This window comes from Triticum aestivum, chromosome 5A, assembly GCF_018294505.1.
Source record: "Triticum aestivum cultivar Chinese Spring chromosome 5A, IWGSC CS RefSeq v2.1, whole genome shotgun sequence".
Taxonomy (NCBI): Eukaryota; Viridiplantae; Streptophyta; class Magnoliopsida; order Poales; family Poaceae; genus Triticum; species Triticum aestivum.
Window position 1 is genome coordinate 601,046,332 of NC_057806.1, and position 19,897 is coordinate 601,066,228.

General features: G+C 45.6%; 1 protein-coding gene across 2 annotated transcripts; it reads right to left on the reverse strand.

Moving 5' to 3' along the window:
* Positions 1-318: 318 nt before the first annotated feature.
* LOC123105201 (scarecrow-like protein 21) lies at positions 319-8,101 on the reverse strand. Of its 2 annotated transcripts, XM_044527214.1 has the most exons (4): positions 7,843-8,101; positions 6,304-6,378; positions 4,394-5,904; positions 3,777-4,290 (listed from the first exon to the last, which is right to left on the reverse strand). In XM_044527214.1, exons 2-3 carry the CDS (start codon positions 6,323-6,325, stop codon positions 4,421-4,423), a joined length of 1,506 nt encoding a protein of 501 aa, XP_044383149.1. In that variant the 5' UTR covers positions 6,326-6,378; positions 7,843-8,101; the 3' UTR covers positions 3,777-4,290; positions 4,394-4,420. The 2 variants fall into 2 exon arrangements, with proteins under 2 accessions (XP_044383150.1, XP_044383149.1); XM_044527215.1 differs by lacking the exons at positions 3,777-4,290; positions 4,394-5,904; positions 6,304-6,378 and adding an exon at positions 319-2,158.
* Between the last annotated feature and the right edge of the window lie 11,796 nt (positions 8,102-19,897).

The following is a 19,897-nucleotide window of genomic DNA, read 5'->3' on the forward strand; positions in this document are numbered from 1 at the left end:
AGGAGTGACGTCCGCCATGATCTCATCGAATGTATTTGACGTTGTCGAGTGGGATTTATGTGTTCGTACCAAACTTCATGTAGATAGCCTCATTTCTCGACTACTCCCTCTGTAAACTAATATAAGAGCGTTTTATATTAGTTTACAGAAGGAGTACATTTGTTTTTTTGGGCCAAGGACGCAATGGGTCGTTTAGTAAAGATAAAGGAGGAAAAAGACGATGAAGTCGCATTGTCTTCATGCGACTTCATGGCTGCCACACAATACAAGATTGTATTAGAGTTGAGAGCTGCATTTGAACTCCAGCAAAAGGCTGAGGAAGGGGTAAAATATGGACTTGTCTCATCTCCACAGTAACATGGGCACATACAGCTATAAGTAAAACACAAGAGTATAATAATGACCTATTTATTGACCTATAGGATAAGGATACATCCTTGCACTTGTGTTTGCCAGATTAGCATTTATTCCCATGTTTTTCTTGGCGCAAGATGATTCCTCCTGCTGACTTTACGACGTGGTTTCTGTTTCTCAAAAGTAACTATGTAGTCGCGGTAAGGTGGGATCCGAGATCTCCATGCCAACACATCAAACTTGTCTTCATCATCAGGAATTTCAGCACCGGTTAGCAGTTGTTGCCATGTCAGTTTTGGCAGCTCACTTTGCTCCGGGCCAGTCTCCCTCAAATCGTAAGCCCAACATCCTTGAACCTTAGCCCCCACATAGGACAACTTGGTGAAGTTGATAGGGATATTTCTCTCGAAAAGGTCCTCAGGGTGTATGCCGAAGGAGCCATGCTTGCGAACTAGTTCTCTTATCCTCAGTAACATGCTGCACCAAAATTTAGTATCAGGATTAGCTCTTAATACCCCACCAATTATATTTGCACCAAGAAAAGATCCGTTTAGCTGAGTAGCCAACTGCATTCCCAGAGATGCCAGTTTTGGGTACTCATCAGGATCCATGCTTCCAAAGGCAAGTGCCTTGAAGAAGTACCAGTATTCTTCTTGCGGCAAACTCTTCATCCTGATGGGTTGGGCAGTTCCCATTTCAGCAACTTGATCTGTTCTGCCTATCACTACAATTTTACTCCCAGCACCTGGCATCTTCTGCAGACATGATCGGAAGTTTTCCCATGCTGCCGCATTCACATCCCAACTGAAATCAACAACAAATAAGTACTTCCCCGAGCCTGCCTTGCAGTTGACCGCAAATTCTCCGATATGCGGGTCATCGCCTTTATAGAAAAACATGTCGGAGAAACGACCCCGCACCCTCTCATCCCTGCAAGCATGTTGCACCAGAGTTTTCTTTCCGACTCTGCACGGGCCGATGATCGGAAGGATGCTGAAATTTGTTCCATCATGACTATCAACACCAGATAGTAAGAAGTTGAGGAGTTGCTCTTTCTCGATGTGGCGACCAAACATGCACTTATCCATGTGTAGATACGTATCATATGGCTGGCGAGACAGGCGAGGGCAGCTGCCAAGGAGCATCACAAACTCTCTCATATCTGCAGTATGAGCCTCCAAACTTTCAACAACACTTTTCAACTTTGTTGTGCTCCCGGTCCCAAATGCTACTGGTGTGTTCTTTGATATAGAAGCAGCAAAGCGAAGGCGCTTGGCGGTATTAAAAGTAGAAACGGCAAAAGATTGGCTCCGATGACTCACCTCGTCATCTTCGATGCTCTCTTCTCCAAGAGACTGGACCCTGAGCCTGTCCAGCATGTAGTACCCAAGATACATACCCTCGATGAGCGCCTTCAGCTGCCGGAGCATCCCTCGATTTGTGATGTGCCGCCCCTCTGCTTCTTCAACAACGCTGTGCATCCTCAGCAAGATGCGTTCCAGCCTTGTACGATCCTCCTCCTCGCATGTGTGGGTGCCATAACTTTGAGCCAGGAAAGAGATGAACCTGCTGACAAGATCGCCCGCAGCTGCTGAAATCAGAACCTCCATGCTGAACTGAGCTGAGATGAGACCTCCCTGGGAGCAATGACCAAATGGAAGATAATTTGCAGATTAAGAGCAGCAACACGATCCCAGAGGTGACTTGAAGGGGCCGGTCAATAAAGGCTGCAGTCTTCCAGAAGCATGACTTTTTCAACAAAGCATAATCAGTGACTTAATGCAGTTCAAACAGTTGAATATTCCTACACCACAAAAAGTATTTATTTCAGTCTTCTGTTTATACATTTTAAAGAATGCAGCTGGAAGAACCATTTTGTGGTTTGTAAATATCAACAAGTCTCCTAATTCCACAAGTGGACTGCCTCAAAACAAAAACAATTACAGAAACTCCACAAATGGACCAAATACAAGAGTGTCACTTTCAGACTATTTTGATGTTTCTCTTATTTTGTGCAGATGAGCAAAAAGTTGACAAAATAAAGACAGCTACTGATGGGATATAAAAATAATAAGATGGCTCACCAACCAAATAAGGTTTCCTCAAAACTTGTCACTGCATACTCTTACTGCAAAAAATAAGAACATCGTAGTCACAGTATGCTGGCTCGTAGCACAGGTCATCATGGGCATTTCCCTGAACAATACCAATGGTTACTCGGATGCTAAGCTCTCCAAAACATTAACAAATTTAGCACCCATGGTCACTCACGATTTTGTTTTACGTAATATTCCTCTGTAAATACTTTATAGTGATCTAAAACGTCTTATTTCTGTTTACAGAGGGAGTAACTATTAAGCACCCAGTAAGAATAAGGGAAAATAACCACGTGAAGTCCAAAACTGCAAAGCCTACGTAGTATTGGTGGAAGGTGCATTGTACTATCATACTACACTGTAACAGCTACAGTACAATATATAGTATTTGTTTCAAAGAGGCAGTAAGGATGTGCAGGCATCATTATTTCAGATGAACTCACGACGACAAGTTGCTTGTTTTTCAGGCACGGAGATTATTCAGTTATGGTTGTGGCGAGAAAGAATCAGAAATTCAGAATGCAATGCCTAAGATAGTAAGATGCCCTTTACTCTGGGACCAGGGACGAGACAGAGCATGCATGCAGACGCAGCTAGCGGAAACAGGGGAGCTGCTTCAGGCATGATCTGTTTCCGGCAACCAATGCAAGCCAATTTTTTTTGTACGGCCATCTTATTACATGCTCTAGAAGATAATTTTGCTATTCTAAAAATTTAGACCATAATGGGAAAGAAGAAAAAATTTAGACCATCTTACTACAGCTGGGTATATGCTCCTCGCAGCTCCTGTTGCTGTCATAGTTAGTAACACACTGATCATCTCAGCAATTATATTTCTTTTCTTTTCTTGCGGATGGGCAATTATATTTCTGGTATAATCATTCACCTTCCTTTTTTTTCACCCAGGCATCCCCCTTTCCATTAATCGCTTTACAAAAAGATAGCAGTATCCAGCGTATTACAACCATTCAAAGACCAGCGCACCAGCAAAAACAAAAAACTACTACATTAGTGTCAAAAACACTCTTCTATTATGGGACGGAGGGAGTGCAGACTACACTAGTGTCAAAAAACGCTCTTATATTATACTGTAGGACGGAGGGAGTCCAGGAAACCTGCACCTATTAGAGGAGAAAAACCTGATACCACCAAAACTACCCAAACAGTATCATAGCAGTCTCACAAGACAGTAATAAAAAGACTAAAGCAAGACCAACAGACACATGACCAGACAAACGTTCCACGAACAAAAGCACCAGGCCACGATGAAGGATGAAGCGAGTCCCACGATCCTAGACTTTTCTCCTGAATCAGTACGCGATGATCGATGATATTCAGTACTGTAGTATTATTTCAGGGCAGCAAGCAGCACAAGAGGTTACAATAAACCATCACGTCATCATTACCAGGCCTGATCATTACACAAATCAACGACGGTTAGGACACATGCAACAGGCGCCGCTTGTGCCTGCATAGCTTTTAATCATCTCTAAACACCCTCTAATTAGCACAGTATATTACAAGCATGTCAATCCTACAACGGGAGCAAACCACAACACACCAAATTCCTAGCTATAAACATATTTATTTATTTATTTAATAACTACGCCTGCTTCTACATTACGGCTGTCGCGGTATTATCACAGCAACTCCTGGTGCCGACAAGCAGCAAAGCCCTTACATAAGCTCAGGTTCCATCTGAAACTGGAGAAAGCACAAATCACTCAAGCTCAGGTTCCAGTGAAAATCACTCAAGCTCAGGTTCCAGTGAATTAGATGGCCAGTGAGCAGACAGACAACTGAACCGACAAGCAGAAGCCCTTATAAGCTCAGGTTCCATCTGAAATTGGGGAAAGGACAAGTCAGGCTACAGAAATATCGTGGATCAACATAACACGAATCACTCGAGAATTAAGTTTCAGCAATAAAAACAGCGCACATACATGACATGAGCTTCTCCTCAGGACATGTCAGCACCATGCAGAAGACACGACCAACACTCTGCTCTTCCAACCAAGGTAAAGGACTCCGTCCCTCTCCTCAAGCCTGTAGCAACTGTGGTAGCTATCCAGCAGTGTTTTGATGGTGTTGTTCACCACCGAACTCAGCGGGTACGGCCTGAATCCAGCCATTGCAAACCTAGCCTTCCATTTCCCAAACACCTCATGCCTCTCAACCCTTTCAGCACCCTCACACGCGATTAAATTGACGATATCCCTTGCGACACAGTGCTGCTCCGTGCTAATCCGTCTCTTGTCATCCCTTGGGAGAGCAACGTCTATTGACTCAAACATTGCCATATAGTAGTCGAGAGTCTCCAAGTACCTTGGCAAGAATGCACTTGTGTTTGTGTTCGACTCCTGCTCAACAAGAGTCACCACCCTAGGGGACAGGCTCTTGATCATTCTTGCAATCCTGTCCCGGTGATTTTCCACGCTCACGCTTTCATCAGGAGTATGGTGCAGCTGATAGGCAAAATTCACTACAATAGCCTCCCCAGGTCTTATGTCCAGATGCTGAATATAAACCTCATGGCTAGCAGCACGAACAGCATTGAACTCAAAGGGCAGGCCACACGAAGCAGAGACACTATGCAATTTTGTCCCAACCATATCCAGTCCACCACCTCGGGCATAAGCAGAGTTTGAGTCATCTATACCAGTGATTCTTAGGAATGGTGGACCCCCGGGCCTCGCTGCAAGAGCCTGAATGATAGTTATCCACTGGCTCCCCTGTGCGATTTGGAAATCAATGATGTGAATGAAGTTCTCGCCTTTGATAGCTTCTGCTATGGCACCATTGGCTGACATGTAACCAAACTTGTAGAATGGGCAGATCTCACAGAGGAGATGCATGTAAGACATGAGCTCAGAGCCTGTAGGTTCTTTGCACTTCAAGGATTTATACAGCTTACTTCCAGAGAAAGAGAGCCTGGCCACAAGCCCTTCCAACATGTATGCTCCTAGGCGTTGCATTGGATCTCCAGAGACAGACACCAGCTGACCTAGCTCAGATATCAATAGTTCTGTCGCATACATATCATTCGCAGCAACAGCCTTACCACATGCTATGATCACCTGCTTCAAGTCTCCCGTGTCAATTCCCAAAAGCTGTCTCCAGTTATCTTGTTTCAAAGGATGGTTGGCTTGCAATAAGCTCTCGGGGCTGTCAGAGGCTATGTCCAATTCAGGTCCAAGAATTGCATTTTCTAGCTCCTTTAGTTTACTCTGGAAATCCGGTATCTCGGTAACACATGAAGCAGTTGGGGGTGAATCATATGTGTGGTATGAGTGGCTATCATTCTGAGACAGGGGGCTCCCACTTATAGGGGAGATGCTATGAGAAGATGTCGAACTCTGTGTAGGATAAACACCATTTGCTGATGATGATTCGAGTGTGCAGTACTGTGCTTCAAATACTTGAGGATTGGAACTAATTTTCTGTGACCCATCACCTGAAGATGTGTAGTGAACATCCAGATGATTTCATCAGATGATACATGAGTCCCTAATTCCGAATCAAGAGATTTGTTGTGGAATTTGTCAATTGAGTAAAGTAATAATATTAAGAACTAGATCATCTAACCCCATTGAATGAAAAAATGAAATTCGATTTTCAAGGAAATTTTTGAATAAGAGATAAATAAACAATTGAATTGAAAAAAAAAAACTTCTTTCTATTTTGGATAATTTCTTTTTCAATAGGACCCTCTTTTTGGAGTGAACGATCGAATATTCCCCTATTCCTTCTTATTTTAACTGATTGTATTCCATATGGAACCGTCCATTTTCTGCTAAAGGCACCGAGTTGTTGTAGTACGCCATTTGTGAATCATCTGAGCATCTATACGTACGTTCTGAAGCCTTAGCTGACATACTGGTGATTGCAACCTTGTGGGACAAGCTCAAAATGAAGTTGATCCTGCCATCTTTAAAGTAAGTATAATTAGTATGTTGCTATCATCAACTGCACACCATCAAAGTCACAGAAGCCAAGGAAGGAATGCATAAGCGCATCCTGAATCAATTTTGAAGTTAACACCTGAACTCACATCAATTTTACATGGGCATATGGTTTTGAACCAAATTATATTTCAGAAAGTATAGAGAAAATGCAATGAAGACCATATGTTCAAGTAGACAAACATCATTTCAACAAACTCATATAAATTTAATTGTTGACCAAACAGTGTCAAGCCACATCAATTTGAAGTTGATGTTTCTAATCATTTCACGGTAAGAAGTAAGAAGAAGCAATTTCACCATATGCTTTCTTGCCACTCCTTGTTTAGCTACCAATATTTTGATAAGACAATTGCGAATCAAACAGACTGAACGCAGGTTATTAGATAAAGGAAAGCTTTTATTGAACCTCAGAAAATCAGATCAAGATGATTCAATTACTGAGATTCTATTTTGAAATACATCAATAACAGCTCACATTCAAGGCCATAGTTCCACCATGTAATCATGTATACACCCCGCCGTCCCCTACCGAACATTGGTGGCTTCAGGCTTGTGCATAAGTCTGCTTCTGGCTGGCTGAGTGGCTGTGCAGAAGCCAAGTAGCAAAATGAACGGCTGACACGAATGCATTATTCTCTGGTCAATTTAGGCTCCACTTTATTCCCAGTTTGCTTTTAGGCTTTTTCTTTTTTCTTCCTTTCCTTTTAGATTATGTTTAATCGCCTAGTTGTAATTCGTTTTTGTTTTGTTTTGTTTGGTCTTTGTATCACTGGTGCTACCTTAGCGATGTGTTGCAGCCGTGTTCCAGAAAGAAAGAAAAAAAAAGCATCCCCACTTTAGTTGTCTTTTCATCTACTACAGCATAGCCAATAGCAACCAGCGAGAATTCAATCGATGCATTTTTTTTAAGAAACTAGGCATACTTTCATTCCCAATTTCGTCGAGAAGAAGCCTATCAAATTGGAAAAAAGAAATTGAATTATGAACCTGAGGGTGACCAGGCCCCATAGGACTTGAAGCAAGTGGATGAGCAGAGAAGCAATGGTATATCAAGAATAGGGCATAAATTAAATTACAGATCTTTCTCTTAAAAACAATAAAACAGACTATTATCACTGGGAATTTAGTTGTATTGAGCCGCAGATAAAATAGACTTCTATTTATACAAAGAAAATAATACACGAGTGTGACTAGAGATAATAGAGGCAAACAGCTAAACCTAGTTTATTCTTCCGAGGTGCGGCGTGGGGGCATTTTTTGAGGGGCAAACCGAGGACAAATTCATGAAATTGGTTAGCAGCAACAGCACAAAACGCCATGAACTTACAAAATTCAAGAGCAACCAAACAAGTAGCAGGGCTGCTGAGCAACATGAATCACATCACAAGCAAAACAAGCGCAAGAAAGACAGGGCAGGGCCGCCATACCTATGCGGCCATCAAGAAACAAGCGGCGGCGGCGGACAGGATCTCAGATTCTTGACCGGACAGCGCAAGAAACAAGAAACGGCTGGATGGGCGGTCAGGGTAAGGGTCAGGGGTGGAGGTGCTCCGAGTAGTACAAGAGAGGGAGGAAGGAGATAGGGGGGATTGACGGAGGAAGAGCGGGCGGGGAGAGAAGGGGGAGGAGGGGAGGGGAAATGGGTGATGGAGACGGGTGGATGGATGGTGGGGAAGAAGAAAATGAGACGAGGCCTCTGGACTCTGGTTGATTAGAATAAGTAAAGTGGCAGCAGCATTACCAGCCGGCAGAACCGGCGGTGGGCCAGTGCTGGGGCCGCCGGTAGCACTGGATATTTTCCACCCGGGGACAGTAGCGGCTGCGATTTGGGGGGCGGGGCGGGGCAAAATTTCATGTTTTGACCCTTTTTGCAAATAAAATTAGAATCTGACCCCGTTTAAAAATATTTCGGGATCTGACCATTTTGCCTATCGTTAGGGGGTCTGGCGGTAGGTTTGCACGTCCTATCGCCGCCCCCTCTGACGGTAGGTCCTTTGACGGTGACTGACGGCCGTTGGCAGACGCTGACGTGGAAAAGGGCCTACCGCCATCGGGTACGGCGGTAGGTTACTGAAGCCTACTGCCAGACCCTCTGGCGGTAGGGTCATGTGTGGTGGATAAGGTGGGAAGGGGCTTGTTTGTGGGCCCCACCACCACTCTTCTTCCCCACTCATCTTCTTCCTCGTGCTCAGCTCCTTTCCCCCATCTCTCCCCCTCACAAACCCCCCTAGATGCACTCCACTTGCTTGAGATTTCATCGGTGGATCCGGAGCATTTTCATCACCCAAGGTACCTCCCCCATTCCTCCTCCTTTTGATTGGTTGAGATCTTTGTTTTGTGTTGATTTGGTCAATTTATTGCAAACCCTAGGTGTTGATGTTGTTGTGTGCATTTATGATGCATTTGTGGTTAGGGTTATGGTTATGTTAGGTGTTAGGGTTAGGGTTAGGATTATGGTGGTTATGTTGGGGGTTAGGGTTATAGGGGTTATGGTTAGGGTTAGGGTTAATGGTTAGGTTAACTTTAGTATGAATAGTAGTTACTTGTCCAATTTATACAAAATTTAGTTCATTTGTACATTTGTGTTGGTTGGAGGACATATATGGATTGATTATATTGTTTCCAATTTCTTAGATGCATAAGCTCGTAAATGTTTATTATTTGGACAAGTCGACATTTATGCTTGGAAATGACGATGAAGGGGAAGAGGCTATGGTTTTTGACACAAGTCCAAGCTTTGATGATCTTGTAGTTAAAGTGAGAAGCGTTTTACATTGGAATGTCTCAAATGCCGTGGTTAAGCTTATTGGGAGGTATGACGTTGGATTGGGAGTAAAGTCCCGATTAAAGAGTATGCCCATCACCTCCCAATTGCATTGGAATGTGTACAAGGAAAAAGTAGACGCATCACAAGACAAGTCTCTTGAGATCTTTGCCACAAAGGTTGATCCTCCTCCTCCTTTGCAAATTGATCTCAACCGCAATGCATCCTCCCCCATACATGATGATAGTGCCAAGGTGTATGTCCCCAATTGTTCTAGCCAACCACCAAGTAGCCAACCCAATGAAGATCATATCAATGCTAGCGCCATAGTACTCCGTCATGATGCTATTCCTCATGTTGAAGAAGATGCTATTCCTCATGTTGAAGAAGATGCTAGTGGTCATGTTGATGATGATGCTATTGTTGCTCAAGAGGATGCTTACTCGGAGAATGAAGAGATTCATTACAATCCAATTGGTAACTTGGATGTCATTGTGCGGCAACAAGACACGCACCGTACCCTCCCTTATAACTGTATGTGTGGGTATACCTCGGATGACGAGGGTCCGGAGGAAGAATTGGATGAGGATGGGTTGACTGCGCAAGAAAATGAAATCTACAAGAAGGTGACCGGCAAGGAGAGAGGACCGTCGTTGTTTAGGGATGTGAGTCTTGCGGACAATGCCGTCGTTGACGGTGGGCTGAGATTCTGGTTGTCTGAGCCAACGTCGTGCCCCAAATTCAGTGATCCTCGACCAGAAAATGAGGATGAGAATGCTCATTTGAAGAAAGGCATTGATGTCTACTACACAACCTTCTTCTTGTAGACGTTGTTGCGCCTCCAAGTGCAGAGGTTTGTAGGACAGTAGCAAATTTCCCTCAAGTGGATGACTTAAGGTTTATCAATCCATAGGAGGCGTAGGATGAATATGGTCTCTCTCAAACAACCCTGCAACCAAATAACAAAGAGTCTCTTGTGTCCCCAACACACCCAATACAATGGTAAATTGTATAGGTGCACTAGTTCGGTGAAGAGATGGTGATACAAGTGGTATATGGATAGTAGATAATAACTTTTGTAATCTGAAAATATAAAAACAGCAAGGTAACGAATGATAAAAGTGAGCGTAAACGGTATTGCAATGCGTTGAAACAAGGCCTAGGGTTCATACTTTCGCTAGTGTAAGTTCCCTCGACAATAATATCATAAATGGATCACATAACTATCCCTCAACATGCAACAAAGAGTCACTTCAAAGTCACTAATAGCGGAGAACGAACGCACAGATTATGGTAGGGTACGAAACCACCTCAAAGTTATTCTTTCCAATCAATCCGTTGGGCTATTCCTATAAGTGTCACAAACAGCCCTGGAGTTCGTACTAGAATAACACCTTAAGACACAAATCAACCAAAACCCTAATGTCACCTAGATACTCCAATGTCACCTCAAGTATCCGTGGGTATGATTATACGATATGCGTCACACAATCTCAGATTCATCTATTCAACCAACACATAGGACCTCAAAGAGTGCCCCAAAGTTCTACCGAAGAATCACGACGAAAACGTGTGCCAACCCCTATGCATAGGTTCATGGGCAGAACCCGCAAGTTGATCACCAAAACATACATCAAGTGAATCACGTGATATCCCATTATCACCACAGATACGCATGGCAAGACATACATCAAGTGTTCTCAAATCTTTAAAGACTCAATCCGATAAGATAAATTCAAAGGGGAAACTCAATCCATTACAAGAGAGTAGAGGGAGAGGAGAAACATAAGATCCAACTATAATAGCAAAGCTCGCGATACATGAAGATCGTGCCAAATCAAGAACACGAGAGAGAGAGAGAGATCAAACACATAGCTACTGGTACATATCCTCAGCCCCGAGGGAGAACTACTCCCTCCTTGTCATGGAGAGCACCGGGATGATGAAGATGGCCACCGGAGAGGGGTTGCCCCCTCCCTCAGGGTGCCGGAACAGGTCTAGATTGGCTTTCGGTGGCTACGGAGGCTTCTGGCAGCGGAACTCCCGATCTATTGTGCTCTCATATGTTTTTAGGGTATATGGAGATATATAGGCGGAAGAAGTACGTCAGGGGAGCCACGAGGGGCCCACGAGGGTGGAGGGCCCAGGGGGTGGGCGCGCCCCCTACCTCGTGGCCTCCTGGAAGCTTCCCTTACGTGCACTTCAAGTCTTCTGGGCTTCTTTCCTTCCAAAAATGGGTTCCGTGAAGTTTCAGGTCAATTGGACTCCATTTGGTTTTCCTTTTCTTCGAAACCCTAAAACAAGGTAAAAACAGAAACTGGCACTGGGCTCTGGGTTAATAGGTTAGTCCCAAAAAAGATATAGAAGTGTATAATAAAGCCCATAAACATCCAAAACAGTAGATAATATAGCATGGAGCAATCAAAAATTATAGATACGTTGGAGACGTATCAGGCATCAAGTTTGGTTTTTTGGTAGAGTTCAAGATATGGTTGTGTGACTATGCCATTAGGAACCACAGGCCGTTTGTTGTTGGTCATTCAAATCAAAAACTTCGGTACACAGTCAAATGTGACTAAGAAGGTTGCAAATGGATGGTCCGCGGTAGAAAAATCAAGGAAACCGGGCAATGGGTGTTGAAGAGTCATGTTGGCACTCACACGTGCGTACCCAGGACAAGGCCGACCGAAGCAAAGGACACCGTCAACTCACGTCTGAGTATCTAGGATACAAATTGTTGCATCAAATAGCACATGATTCAACCGTGAAGGTCAAGTTTCTCATGTCTTCGATTGAGGAAATTTTCGGATTCCCGGTCAAGTATGGGAAGGCATGGATGGCGAAGGCAAACGCTATTAGGATGTTGCATGGTGATTATGAGGCCGCATATAACATTCTTCCCAAGATGTTGGCAACCATTGCTCATCGAAACCCGAGAATGCACCATCGGGTGGAGTCAATTGACGGAGTGTTTTGTCGTGCCTTCTGGAGCTTTGGACAATGCATTGAGGCATTCACGTATTGTCGCCCGGTCTTGTCTATAGATGGTACATTCTTGACCGGCAAATACAAGGGCACATTGATGGTGGCGATGGCCCACTCTTCAAATGATAACGTGTTACCAGTGGCATTTGCATTGGTGCCTTTGGAGCACGATGATAATTAGGAGTGGTTCATGGGGCATGTGAGAACCAAGGTGATAGGCAAGCGAGAGGTATGCATTATATCAGATCGCCATCATGGGATTCTCAAAGCAATAGACATTGATATTCCCGGTCTTCCAAAGCTTCAATACTGTTGGTGCATGAGACACTTTGTTGCAAACTTTTACCGGGCATGCAAGAGCAAGGAGTTTTGCAAAGACCTTACCCTTGTTTGTGTTGCATTCAACACCGACACATTCAAAAGCCAATATGATAAACTCCTCAAGGCTTTGGAGAAGAACAAAGGGGGGAAAGAATTCTTGCTTAGGCACGAGCCGGATAAAGAAAAGTGGTCACGCGCTTACGATGAAGGAGGTATGCGATATGGGGACATGACAAACAACATGGTGGAATGTTTCAACAATGTGTTGAAGGGTGTCTGTTCCTTGCCAGTGACCGCAATACTTAAGTACACTTTCATCAAGCTCAACGAGTATTTCCTAAAGCATTCTGAAAGCACGGCCAAGTGGACTGGCGAAAAGATGGACTATCCATTCAAGGTTCAGGATTGGTTGTTCCATCAAGTGCGCAAGTCTGCCAAACAACAAGTGGTCACGTATAATGAAAAAGAAATGATTTATCAAATCGATGAGCCGGGTGGGACAACAAGGTACGGTAGGTCTTATGGTGGAGTTGCTTACGAGGTGCACCTCAAAAACCGTTGGTGCCAGTGTGAGAGGCCACACAAGTATCATTGGCCTTGCTCGCATTTGATGACCGCAACACGGGCGAGAAACATGCGCGTATCCGATGGCACAACGGTGTGGTTGCACGAGTTCACATTGGAACGAACAAGGTTGACATGGGCGCCTCGGTTCAATCCTTTCCTTGATGCCTCATAGTGGCCTAAGTATGTTGGGCCAGACATTGTGCCAGATCCCGCACTCATGGTGCCTATGAGGGGAAGAAGAAGAAAGAAGAGATTCCGGAGTGACATGGATGATCTAGCTGGATACACCGGAATGAAGCAATTTGGTAGTGGTCATTTCATGGAGCCACCGGAGAACAAAAATTGTGGAGAATGCAATGACACATGACACAATGTTAGGACATGCAAGAAACCAAGAACCAACATGGGCACTAGTCAAACACGTGGACGAAGGGCTAGCCTTGGAGGGGGTCGTAGTCGTGGAGGAAGGACTAGCCTTGGAGGTGGCTGTGGCCGTGGAGGAAGGACTAGCCTTGGAGGGGGCCGTGGTCGTGGATCCGGTGGATCTAGGACACGTCGGGTTGATAGGGGAAGGCCTATCGACGTGTTACTCAATCTGGATGGTTGAAATAGTGTGAATGGTACTACTTTTAATATGTTCATGCATGTGTTGATATATTTGCCTCTTTACATGTCAATGTGTTCATATTTGACTTAACATCTTTATTTGTTGTAGGCATGGCTTCATCCGGTTCCATGACGAGGCCACTATGTGCTCACCAAGAAGACATGCCACACAAGTGGAAGGACGCATCTTTGGACAAGGTGAAAGAGAAAGATGTGAAGATTCCGCCATGTTGGTGTGGAGATGTTTGCAAGGTGAAGGAGTCCACCGACTGTGACGCCCCCGATTCAATCGTACACTAATCATACACGCAAACATGTACGATCAAGATCAGGGACTCACGGGAAGATATCACAACACAACTCTAACAATAAAATAAGTCATACAAGCATCATATTACAAGCCAGGGGCCTCGAGGGCTCGAATACAAGAGCTCGATCATAGACGAGTCAGCGGAAGCAACAATATCTGAGTACAGACATAAGTAAACAAGTCTGCCTTAAGAAGGCTAGCACAAACTGGGATACAGATCGAAAGAGGCGCATGCCTCCTACCTGGGATCCTCCTAAACCACTCCTGGTCGTTATCAGCGGGCTGCACGTAGTAGTAGGCACCTCCCGAGTAGTAGTAGTCGTCATCGACAGTGGCGTCTGGCTCCTGGACTCCAATGTCTGGTCGCAGCAAACGGGTATAGGAAAGGGGGAAAAGGGGGAGAAAAGCAACCGTGAGTACTCATCCAAAGTACTCGCAAGCAAGGAGCTACACTACATATGCATGGGTATATGTGTAAAGGGCCATATCGGTGGACTGAACTGCAGAATGCCAGAATAAGAGGGGGATAGCTAATCCTGTCGAAGACTATGCTTCTGGCAGTCTCCGTCTTGCAGCATGTAGAAGAGAGTAGACTGAAGTCCTCCAAGTAGCATCACATAGCATAATCCTACCCGGCGATCCCCTCCTCGTCGCCCTGTTAGAGAGCGATCACCGGGTTATATCTGGCACTTGGAAGGGTGTGTTTTATTAAGTATCCAGTTCTAGTTGTCATAAGGTCAAGGTACAACTCCAAGTCGTCCTGTTACCAAAGATCACGGCTATTCGAATAGTTTAACTTCCCTGCAGGGGTGCACCACATTTCCCAACACGCTCGATCCCCTTTGTTCGGACACACTTTTCTGGGTCATGCCCGGCCTCGAAAGATCAACACGTCGCAGCCCTACCTAGGCACAACAGAGAGGTCAGCACGCCGGTCTAAATCCTATGGCGCAGGGGTCTGGGCCCATCGCCCATTGCACACCTGCACGTTGCGTACGCGGTCGGAAGCAGAACTAGCCCCCTTAATACAAGAGCAGGCTTACGGTCCAATCTGGCGCGCGTCGCTCAGTCGCTGATGTCACGAAGGCTTCGGCTGATACCACGACGTCGAGTGCCCATAACTGTCCCCGTGTAGATGGTTAGTGCGTATAGGCCAGTAGCCAGACTCAGATCAAATACCAAGATCTCGTTAAGCGTGTTAAGTATCCATGAATGCTGACCAGGGCCAGGCCCACCTCTCTCCTAGGTGGCCTTAACCTGCCCTGTCACTCCGCCACAAAGCAACAGTCGGGGGCCGTCGGGAACCCAGGCCCACCTCTACCGGGATGGAGCCACCTGCCCCTTCAGCCCCCATCTCCGAATAGTATCATAAGTAATGTAACAGTATAAGTATATATCATATGCCCGTGATCACCTCCCGAGTGATCACGGACCAGTAGTATAGCATGGTAGACGGACAAGAGTGTAGGGCCACTGATGGAACACTAGCATCCTATACTAAGCATTTAGGATTGCAGGTAAAGGTAACAACGGTAGTAGCAAGGACAGGCTATGCATCAAGATAGGATAACAGAAAGCAGTAACATGCTACACTACTCTAATGCAAGAAGTAGAAAGAGAGTAGGCGATATCTGGTGATCAGGGGGGGCTTGCCTGGTTGCTGTGGCAAGAGAGAGGGGTCGTCAACACCGTAGTCGTACTGGGTAGCAGCGGCGTCGGTCTCGGTGTCTAGCGAGAGAAGAGGGGGAAGAAACAATAAATATTAAGCAAACAGATGCATAGTGATGCATGACATGACAAGTAGTGGTGCTAGGGGTGCCCTAACGCGGTAAGAGGTGGTACCGGTGAAGGGGGGAAACATCCGGGAAAACATCCCCGGTGTTTCGCGTTTTCGGACAGACGAACCGAAGGGGGAAAGTTGCGTGTTCGCTATGCTAGGGATGCGTGGCGGACGAACGGGTTGCGTATTCGGATTCGTCTTGCTGTTCTGAGCAACTTTCATGTACAAAGTTTTTTCCATCCAAGCTACGGTTTAATTTATATTAATTTTCAAATTTTAATCATTTTTGGAATTAACAGAATTAAATTAATTTGGAAATGCCATTATGATGTCAGCATGACATCAGGGTGATGTCAGCAGTCAACAGTCAGTTGACTTGGTCAAACTGACGCATGGGTCCCGCATGTCATTGACTGTTTAGCTAATTAGCAATAGTTAATTAAGTTAATTAATTAATTAATTAATTAAATTTATTAATATTATTATTATCATCATTTTTATTTAATTTTTAAATTCTTTTAATTCTATTTTTTAACACATTCTGTGGGCGGGGCCCATATGTCATTGGGCCAGGGGGCCGATGCGGGTTTAGCGAGCGCTTGGCGCTGCGGGCGCCCGACCAGGAGAGAGCCTACCGGGCGCAGAGGGGCGCCGGTGCCGGTTGCGTGGTCGGCGGCGCAGCGCGGGCGGTCACCGGAGTGGGACGCCGGCGTAAGGGCAGCGGCGGGCACGGGCCGATGAGAGGAAGGACAGGGTCGCGAGCGGATGCGCGTGTGGCGGCAACGGATGTAGGCGGAAGGACACGACCACGCACGAGCGGGCGAGCGCGAGGCCGCGCGGGCGCTGGCTGGTCGCTATGGACATGGCCGGTGAGGGCTGCGGTGCGCGTGGTCGCATGGGGCCGGCATCAGCAGACGCGGCAACAGGTGGGTGTGAGCGATGATGGTGTGATACGTCTCCAACGTATCTATAATTTTTGATTGCTCCATGCTATGGTATCTACTGTTTTGGGCAATATTGGGCTTTATTATCTAATTTTATATTATTTTTGGGACTAACCTATTAACCGGAGGCCCAGCCCAAAATTGCAGTTTTTTTGCCTATTTCAGTGTTTCGAAGAAAAGGAATATCAAACGGAGTCAAAACAGAACGAAATCAACTAGAGAAGTTATTTTTGGAAGGAAAGCTACCGGAAAAGCTTGGAGTGCACATCAGAAAAGAAGGGAGGTGCCCACGAGGGTGGGGGCACGCCCACCCCCTAGGGCGCGCCCCCCTGCCTCGTGGCCCCCCCTTCAGTCCACCGACGTACTTCTTTCACCCATATATACCTACGTATCCTAAAACTTCCAGAACGGACAATAGATCGGGAGTTCCGCCGCCAGAAGCCTTCATAGCATCCGAAAGCCAATCTAGACCCGTTTCGGCACCCTGCCGGAGGGGGAATCCCTCTCCGGTGCCCATCTTCATCATCCCGGTGCTCTCCATGACGAGGATGGAGTAGTTCTCCCGCGGGGCTGAGGGTATGTACCAGTAGCTATGTGTTTGATCTCTCTCTCTCTCATGTTCTTGAGGTGATACGATCTTGATGTATCGCGAGCTTTGCTATTATAGTTGGATCCTATGATGTTTGCTCCCCCCTCTACTCTCTTGTAATGGATTGAGTTTCCCCTTTGAAGTTATCTTATCGGATTGAGTCTTTATAGATTTGAGAACACTTGATGTATGTCTTGCCGTGCATATCTGTGGTGACAATGGGATATCACGTGATTCACTTGATGTATGTTTTGGTGATCAACTTGCGGGTTCCGTCCATGAACCTATGCATAGGGGTTGGCACATGTTTTCGTCGTGATTCTCTGGTAGAAACTTTGGGGCACTCTTTGAGGTCCTTTGTGTTGGTTGAATAGATGAATCTGAGATTGTGTGATGCATATCGTATAATCATGCCCACGGATACTTGAGGTGACATTGGAGTATCTAGGTGACATTAGGGTTTTGGTTGATTTGTGTCTTAAGGTGTTATTCTAGTACGAACTCTAGGGCTGTTTGTGACACTTATAGGAATAGCCCAACGGATTGATTGGAAAGAATAACTTTGAGGTGTTTTCGTACCCTACCATAATCTCTTCGTTCGTTCTCCGATATTAGTGACTTTGGAGTGACTCTTTGTTGCATGTTGAGGGATAGTTATGTGATCCAACTATGTTATTATTGTTGAGGGAACTTGCACTAGTGAAAGTATGAACCCTAGGCCTTGTTTCAACGCATTGCAATACCGTTTACGCTCCCTTTTATCATTCGTTACCTTGCTGTTTTTATATTTTTCAGATTACAAAAACCATTATCTACTATCCACATTGCACTTGTATCACCATCTCTTCGCCGAACTAGTGCACCTATACAATTTACCATTGTATTGGGTGTGTTGGGGACACAAGAGACTCTTTGTTATTTGGTTGCGGGGTTGCTTGAGAGAGACCATCTTCATCCTACGCCTCCCACGGATTGATAAACCTTAGGTCATCCACTTGAGGGAAATTTGCTACTGTCCTACAAACCTCTGCACTTGGAGGCCCAACAACGTCTACAAGAAGAAGGTTGTGTAGTAGACATCATGGTGCAGCGCGCGCTGCGGAAGGAGCCGGCCGGAGCGGGGCCCGTGTAACGCCCTCGATGCGGCTATATCTCCCACGTGTCGAAGCACGACTTAGAGGCATAACCGCATTGAAAGCAATGTCGCAAGTGAGGTAATCTTCACACAACCCATGTAATACATAAGGGAAAGAGATACATAGTTGGCTTACAATCGCCACTTCACACAATTACATGAATAAAGAATTACATCATCCAGATACACACAAGGTCTGACTACGGAACCAAAATAAAAGAAGACTACCCCAAGTGCTACACAGATCCCCGATCGTCCCAACTGGGCTCCACTACTGATCGACTAGGACGAAACAACACAAAGCACAAGATCTTCATAGAGCTCCTCCTTGAGCTTGGTTGCGTCACCTGCACGATATCATCAGCACCTACAAACTGGTTTTGGAAGTATCTGCGAGTCACGGGGACTCAGCAATCTCACACCCTCGCAATCAAGACTATTTAAGCTTATAGGTAAGGTAAAAGGTATGAGATGGAGCTGCAGCAAGCGACTAGCATATATGGTGGCTAACATACGCAAATGAGAGCGAGAAGAGAAGGCGAAAGCACGGTCGAACAACTATGATCAAGAAGTGATCCTAGAACAACCTACGTCAAGCATAACTCCAACACCGTGTTCACTTCCCGGACTCCGCCGAGAAGAGACCATCACGGTTACACACGCGGTTGATGTATTTTAATTAAGGTCAAATTCAGGTTTTCTACCACCGGACATTAACAAATTCCCATCTGCCCATAACCGCGGGCATGGCTTTTGAAAGTTCAAATCCCTGCAGGGGTGTCCCAACTTAGCCCATCACAAGCTCTCACGGTCAACGAAGGATATTCCTTCTCCCAAGACAATCCGATCAGGCTCGACATCCAGGTTACAAGACATCCTCAACAATGGTAAAACAAGTCCAGCAACACCACCCGAATGTGCCGACAAATCCCGATAGGAGCTCCACATATCTCGTTCTCAGGGGACACTCAGATTGTCCAAACTTCCGGTAGGCCAGCCCAGAGTTGCCCCTGGTGGCCGCTGGCGGCTGACAGGCTGGACCAACACTCATAGGAGCACTGGCCCGAGGGGGTTAAAATAATGATGACCCTTGAGTCTGCAGAACCCAAGGGAAAGAAAAGGCTAGGTGGCAAATGGTAAAACCAAGGTTGGGCATTGCTGGAGGAGTTTTATTCAAGGCGAACTGTCAAGGGGTTCCCATTATAACCCAACCGCGTAAGGAACGCAAAATCCGGGAACATAACACCGATATGACAGAAACTAGGGCGGCAAGAGTGGAACAAAACACTAGGCATAAGGCCGAGCCTTCCACCCTTTACCAAGTATATAGATGCATTAATTAAATAAGAGATATTGTGATATCCCAACAAAATAACCATGTTCCAAACCTAGAACGAACTCCAATCTTCACCCGCAACTAACAACGCTATAAGAGGGACTGAGCAAAGCGGTAACATAGCCAAACAACGGTTTGCTAGGAC